Genomic DNA, 7,368 nt, shown 5'->3' with positions numbered 1-7,368 from the left:
CTTACCTGTTTTGAATTTCTCGCCCTCAAGTGTTACAGAGTATTCAGAGTGGAGGTTCCTTTTAAAACTCTTGTCTAAAATCACGTTCCACAGAGATCTATACTTTAGTCTCCCGTGGATGTATCCGCAGAAATATTATTATTATTTTCTTCTTTGACTGTTCTGGCCCGGTAACAATACAATGTGCGACACAAAACACCGGTGAGCGGTTGTACTATGTAATTCCAGCTAGTATGTTTATGATGACACTAAAATTTGAACTTTTCCTTTTTACAGGTGCTTCGCTGTCCTCTTTCCCTACAAAGACGTCTGCTAAGGTCGATTACCTCAATTGTTAGGGTCATTGCCCCTTCTTCTATGAAAGGAATTGATATCACTCACTCGTCAAAAGGTCGACCAATTTCTTTGCTATATATCTATGTTTGAATCAACAGTCTTTAGTGGCTGCCGGCACATGCAAACGTGTCAAAGGTTGTTTCCGGCCAATCAGACGACTGCCTCACTGACAACCGTGTACGAGGTTGATAGAGACAGGTTCCCCAAGTGTCAACTTGCTAAGACTGTGGACTGCACGTATCATCGATCAACCATGGAGAGAATTTTCGCTACCGTTATAACGCTCTTTACAGTGGCAGGTAAGATCTGTTCGTGCATTCAGTAAGTGATATTTACAACACCCTCGCCTAACGCAAAGTGTACAAGTGTATCTGATGTAGGTTCAATGCTTTCATTTCTTTCAATGAATAGACACGGAAGTGTAACAGTGTCGCGTGATCGTCTAGTTCTTGTACAGGTAAATGAATTGACATGCAAAACACGCTGTCACCGATGTAATCGATCTGTGAAAACATAAATTACCCTGCATGGGCAAGTTGGAAACGTTTGCACGCGACTATTACACAGAACTTCGACCTCACTTCAAGATTGGCTGGTTGTACATGTATTTAAGCTGATATGCGCCTCGAAAGTGAAAGACTTAAACATTTGCTCAAACTTTCCTCGTTGAATCTTTCAACCGTTTTCTTTCAAAATCAAGAATAAAATCATGGGTCACAGTGCAAATTTTGGTACTAAGGAAATAAATTACCCAAGATTTACAAATATTTAAAATTCAAAATGGCCGCCATCCTTGTGTTAACTCTATAGAGAAAAATAACATTTTCGATTTTCGAAAATTAAGACTGTGAAAAGTTCTCTTGTACCAAGAGCTTTGTAGAGCCTCCATAAGAGGTAGATGGGAATAGAATTCATAAAATTCTAAAGCCTGAATATCTGTCCCAAGGCGCGTTCTACCTTAATACTCAGACCGAAAATGCTCACATTGAGTCAATACAAGGGAATCAATGTTCTCAAACAGCAAGACAAAATAATTAAAGGATGATACGACTGAATAAACAACAATTAATCAACTCTAGGCGGAAAAAAACAAAATTCCGATTTTCACAAAATTGAGAGAATGAAAATTTTCCATAGTCCAAGAGCTTCAAAATAATCCCCACAAGTAGTAGACCAAGAAAGTATCGGAACTTTGAGAGTCTGAATATCAGTTTTCGAGGCGCAAAACCAATAAGGTTACTGAACAAAAATTACTTATAAAATGAAAGCAAGTTACGTCATCGGTTGGAACACTATACCTATCATTATTCTGACTAAACTGTTGCAAGTGGACATGTCAGCTTTATCTGCCGGCAAGGTTTCAAGGATACGAAAAACATTATGCATATTATTTTGTAAGTGTCCATCGTGATTAAATGCGGAAGTGACAGTTTCGAACGTACAAGGAAATAGACACGTGAAATTTCCCAATGTTAATCCGGGCCACTCATTAACTTCCTCATGGTTTCACAAACACACCCAGTGATGTCACAAATAATTTAAACAGAATGCAGAACTTTGCAGTGTTTAGGTGACGATGTTCTTAGACATTCGGGCATTCTCGTCTGCTCGCAGCGTATACACCAAGCCCGTATAAATTGGTGCAAAATTACGCTTGCGCTTTTTTTGAACGTGCTTTTTCCATATTTTCACAGTAATCTGTATCTAAACCCGGTATATGCCAGTTCTCAAGACGATAACGTCAACAATAGCGATGAAAATGTTACAACTAAGAAGTAAACATCGTTATATGACAACTGATAACAATAGTATATAGGGGTTACTTGATAACTTTCGACCCCATACTCTTCGCAACTCTGACCATACGCTTGAGCGCCCTCATACGTACGCCCATTGTCGTTCTTGGGGCATGGCGTTTCTAGCAGCTTGAACGCGAACTTTTGATCGCTGCCAGCAATATTTCAGGCTTTTCATTTTGTTTTCTAATTAAAGATCCATTAGCTGTAACTTTGGTCATTTTTTTATTTTGTTTGTTTCTGTATCATCTGCAGTTTCTGGTTTGAATCCCCGAACCATGGAGAAATTCCTAATATTTAGCTCATAAATAAACCCTATATGAGTATAATCTGCATTGTTATTGTTTAAATTTTGTATTCAGGTCCGGACTAGAAAACATTTATCAACAATCACAATGGTCATTTCACATATACAGGCTGTGTTGGCAAGCAGGACAACGGGCATTAGTCATGATGATCGGATTATAGTAAAATTCTGTAGCTGATACATTGAAACAGAGTAGTGAAAAATTAGTCAACAGTTACAGCTAATGTCCCTTTAAACAAGATTGTAAAAACTACTCATCCTGCTGGATCGTGCTTCGTTTAACATTGTGCGGGAAACCTTTTGCACTGGCCACATCAGCAGAGGTATACTCCGTGTGCTAATAATTCATATCCTAATGGAGCCATCTTGTCATGCATCGCTCTAAATATCTTCCAATCTGATCATCTTCTTGCAGTTAATGCGGCGTATGTCCCTGATGATTGTCTACACTGTATATGTTACGTTGAGACACACTGCTCTATGCCGCAGCACGGCAGTGGTCAGTACAGTCACTGTGATTGGGATGTTTACTCGTATTCGTGTGGTCCCTATCAGATAAAGGATATATATTGGGAGGATGCAAAGCTCAAAGGCGGCAGTCTCATGGGAGGTGAGATAAACATATTTATAGAATTCACAGTGTAACTATCATGAAATAGGTAATGACATCGATTTAAAAAAAAATATGACTACGGTAATCAACACGATGTAAAACTTACAGGATAATTCAGATGACGTATGACCCCGTAAAACAAATAACTACACCAACTCCGACTGATCTCGAATTTCCCCGCATACGACCAACATCTTTATCTATACCACAATAGATATTTTCACTGACGTTTGATTTTTTTCCGTCGAAGACCACTCATGCTATACATCACGTGATGTAGTATTATACTATATTAGTGCTAACGCATCCATCCATAGAGGTAGCAGCGAGACACCGTACTAGAAAGCAAAACTACGGTCCGTCTTTGCCTGTTAAGTGCAATTTACACTATGTAGCCACCACAAATATTGACCATAACTGTGCGCAGTACAGATTCAGTTTTAACAAATGACAGTCATTTTTGTTTTCAGATTGGTTGAAGTGCACAGCGGATTGGCAGTGTTCCGGCGACGCTGTGAACGGCTACATGAAACGCTACGCCACCAAGGCACGGATAGGAACCACACCCACGTGCGAGCACTTCTCACGTATTCATAATGGCGGACCTAACGGATACAAAGTTGAAGCTACCAAGAAGTATTGGTTGAAAGTGAAGGATTGCCTCGACCACCACAAATGTTGCGATCCATATCCACCCCGACGCGGAGCTCTGAGAGGTGCAGCATTGCTGGAGAGCATATTGAAACATAAGAGCCACAATCAATTGTAAAATATTCAATCATCGTCTGTCAAGGTCTCATGTTGATTCTTTTCCAGCTTTTCCTGGTCAAGTTGTCTGTACATGTAGTATCGCAACCTCTTATTCGAATATTCTGATAAGTTAACGCTTTCAATGGTTTAGACGTGCCACTTTATGGTTCGTTATTTGCAGCAAGTCTTCTAGCATTTTTACCAGTAATAAAATCTCCTACTTTCTCTGTATGTTATTTTTCCCCTGCAAAACCGATGAGATTGTCCGATACATTTTCACGTGAGACACGGTAAGATAACCTCTGTTTTATTCTGATGGCAATTCTCACTTATAAGGAGTTATTTTAAAGACATGATTTGTAAAATTTTCACCGTCGATGTCGCTGACAATTTTCTCATTATTGAATCTTTTATGATTTGTCAGGGATGGGACATTATCTAGCGAGGGGGAGTTACAAAAATGATTTTAAAAAAACAATCTGCAGAACACTTGATCTATGTTCAATACCATCGTAAGAATTTTCATGCTGATTATATTACTCAGTTCCAATCAAGATGAAATGAGTGACATTGTCTGTCTCTTTTAGACTTCAAGCTTATTGGTATGGAATGTACACAGCCTCTTATATCTTAGAGACGACTACTTAAGATTCTGTGGGACAGGACGCTGCCTTACACTAATCAGATCCCTTCATTATTTTCACTATCGACATAACGCCCCAGTTCACTGGCTTTTTATAATTAATATCAAAGTAGGACACTCATTTGGAGAAAGCAATAATAATGAGCATGATCGAGACGAATATCTTTGCGTGAAATTTACTTTGGATCTGGCAATACTACATATTCTTTGTCTCTGTAATACATGGCATTATCAATCTTTCAAACAAGACATTTTGGGGTTTTTTGGTGTTTTTTGAAAGTAAATTTGCATTTGGTCTTCCCAAACCTTTTACGACTGAATTTAATCTAGAATGTTGGATTGTGGTATCGGTTTTATACTCCAACAACACGTTACTGCGATGTTTCTGGGCAAAGTAAAACATACAATATATTCTCTGTCTTTTGAATTTATCTCAACTCGCTTAATTTTCTCGACCAGATCATCAAAAGTTGCACCCTTTATCAACCAACCAGCCCATCCATCCATACACTTACCTATCCATCCACCAATCCATCCATTAATAAACGACCGACAAATCCAGTTCATCCGGGTGTACAATTGCCCATGGAGTATACTTCCCAAACGCACTTTGGAAGAGGACCAATGCCAGTGTATCTGGGAAATGCAAATGCTCGGCTATTGCACATCTTCACTTGCCGAGGTCTCTTGTCCAGGAAGCTGAATGCTCCTCGAAGTAACGGACCCGTGCAAGCAGACGATGGGCTATGCAAAATAGTTTTCCCGTTTATCATTCATGTGACGTAACTCAGTGACATGACAAGACTGACGAGACATAAGTGGTTGGTGCGGTCAGTACAGTGAACATGTCTTCAATTTAGTTGTCGCTATTGGTGTTGCTTTAGTATAAAAATAAAACGAATTGTGTACATGTGAACTGTCCAGTATCCACCTTGCCAACACAGCCTGTGTATGTGTACTGTGCATTTATATCATTGACAAATGACTTTCAGTCTGGACTCGGATTCAGTTTTCACCAACAGTGTTTACATATATTGTGTGTTTTGGCATGCTGTAGGAAGACAGCAAGAAACTGCATTTTATATGCATAGAATATTGAAGAAAATATCAAAGGTTGCTGTTTCTGCCCCATTACAAGACCTACTTGTTGTTTTTCTTATGAACATTTATTGGCATTCATACATTTTTAGATTTTTTTAGAAATTCGAATCATGAAATGCGACAAAATGGTTCTAGATTTCATTAAATTATTACTAATATTAGAACCATTGGATGACACGAAAATGTTATTCATTTTTCATTGACTTACCTACCAAATTATGGAATCTGAAAATGTAAAAAGTAAAAAGGAAGCAGTCTGAAACATTTTCAGGTCTCCCTATACGCAGTGCAAAACTTTCAAGTCCCAGCACTTCTACTACCATCAAAGTTTTCAAATCCCCCGTGAACTCCCCCTATTTGTGAATGCAGCCTGAATGCCTGAAAATACGAAAATATTTGTAAAGCCACCCTTCCCATCGTTATTCGAATGTGTAAGAGCATTGTTTGCCGCGCACTGTGACGAGTCATGTGACCATAAGGTCTAGCGGTTGTTTACATATACATGCATATGAAGATTCTAACATGCATCTTTTGACTTCCTGAGACCTGCCTTTGATTATGTGCAGGGTATAGTGTGCCCTCAGATAGCAAACTTCAATCGCTGTCGTCTGATTCGCCTGTATAGACAAAGATGCTTAATAGATAGATAGATAGATAGATAGATAGATAGATAGATAGATAGATAGATAGATAGATAGATAGATAGATAGATAGATAGATAGATAGATAGACAGACAGATAGATAGATAGATAGATAGATAGATAGATAGATAGATAGATAGATAGATAGATAGATAGATAGATAGATAGATAGATAGATAGATAGATAGATAGATAGATAGATGGACAGGCAGATACAGTGCAGTAGCTTTTATACTGTGACTATACTGGCTGACTGATATAGCGTGATATGGTGTTGATATGGAGTGAGTGAATTGAAAAAAATGCGAAAAGGAGGTGTCAAAACTGGAACAAAGCGACGAGAAATGGGTGTGAAAATCGAGAATTGTAAAACATGCCATGAGAAGATTCGTCAAGCAGAATAGAGTTGAAGACAGCTACAAACATCGTAATTATTTGTGAAGTGTGAGAAATCAGTCCCGGTTTCAAAAGAACAAGAAATTAGGTGTGAAAACTGAGGGTGGCAAAGAAAGGAATCAGAAAAAGTTGTGTTAAGGAGAATAGCGGTTGAAAACAGCAACATATATCACAATAATTTGGAATTCGTTAACACTGTATCGACCATGCGACTTATTTGCTTCGTTGTCCATTGCGCTGCTGCACCTGATTATAAGGAGACTTGTCTTCGAAAGCGAATGCTAAATTTCAATGGGTTGGTCTAAGTGTGCTATCATAACCTTCTTGAAAGTCACGATCAACACGGCTATAGTTAACATTACTAATATGCCTGACAGTGTGATAGAATCTCCAGCAACAATTATAATCATTGTTGAGCCTCGTAGAAGTACTGAGAACCTACAGGGGTATAAAAAACGCTTTTGAAAACGTTTATGCATAGTGATAAGTAGAACCTGTTAAAATTTTTGCAATCATTTTGATTCACTTTTTTTCAAATGATGTATACAATTTTGAAATATTTTCGAAACGTAGTCTCTTGGATATACATGGATACCTGAATTGTACCACAGTTACGTATTTTAGGCGAAAACTACTCAAACAGTTCATTACCCCAGTCATCTATGAATATTAGGAACATGCACAAATATCTATACATCGAGGCACCCACATGCTATTGATCTATGTATTGAGTCATCGTGCAGCAAGGTCTCTGCATCAGAGCATGCGAACCTCTTTTCTGAGC

The 7,368-nt window shown here is 38.4% G+C and overlaps 1 protein-coding gene across 1 annotated transcript; it reads left to right on the top strand.

The window, feature by feature from the left end:
• Window positions 1-469: 469 nt before the first annotated feature.
• LOC139134870 (lysozyme-like) lies at window positions 470-5,361 on the top strand. The gene is made up of 3 exons (XM_070701944.1): window positions 470-635; window positions 2,855-3,049; window positions 3,523-5,361. The coding sequence occupies exons 1-3, from the start codon at window positions 590-592 to the stop codon at window positions 3,819-3,821; spliced, it is 540 nt and encodes a 179-aa protein (XP_070558045.1). The 5' UTR covers window positions 470-589; the 3' UTR covers window positions 3,822-5,361.
• Window positions 5,362-7,368: the final 2,007 nt, after the last annotated feature.

This window comes from Ptychodera flava, chromosome 6 (genome assembly GCF_041260155.1).
Source record: "Ptychodera flava strain L36383 chromosome 6, AS_Pfla_20210202, whole genome shotgun sequence".
NCBI lineage: Eukaryota > Metazoa > Hemichordata > Enteropneusta > Ptychoderidae > Ptychodera > Ptychodera flava.
This window is presented reverse-complemented; position numbering and strand designations above follow the sequence as displayed.

Bases quoted from the DNA above. Each gene is read 5' to 3' on its own strand.
- LOC139134870 (XM_070701944.1), top strand. From the start codon at position 590: ATGGAGAGAATTTTCGCTACCGTTATAACGCTCTTTACAGTGGCAG. The intron at 636-2,854 runs GTAAGATCTGTT...ATCTTCTTGCAG, and splicing joins AACGCTCTTTACAGTGGCAG to TTAATGCGGCGTATGTCCCT. The intron at 3,050-3,522 runs GTGAGATAAACA...TTTTGTTTTCAG, and splicing joins AGGCGGCAGTCTCATGGGAG to ATTGGTTGAAGTGCACAGCG.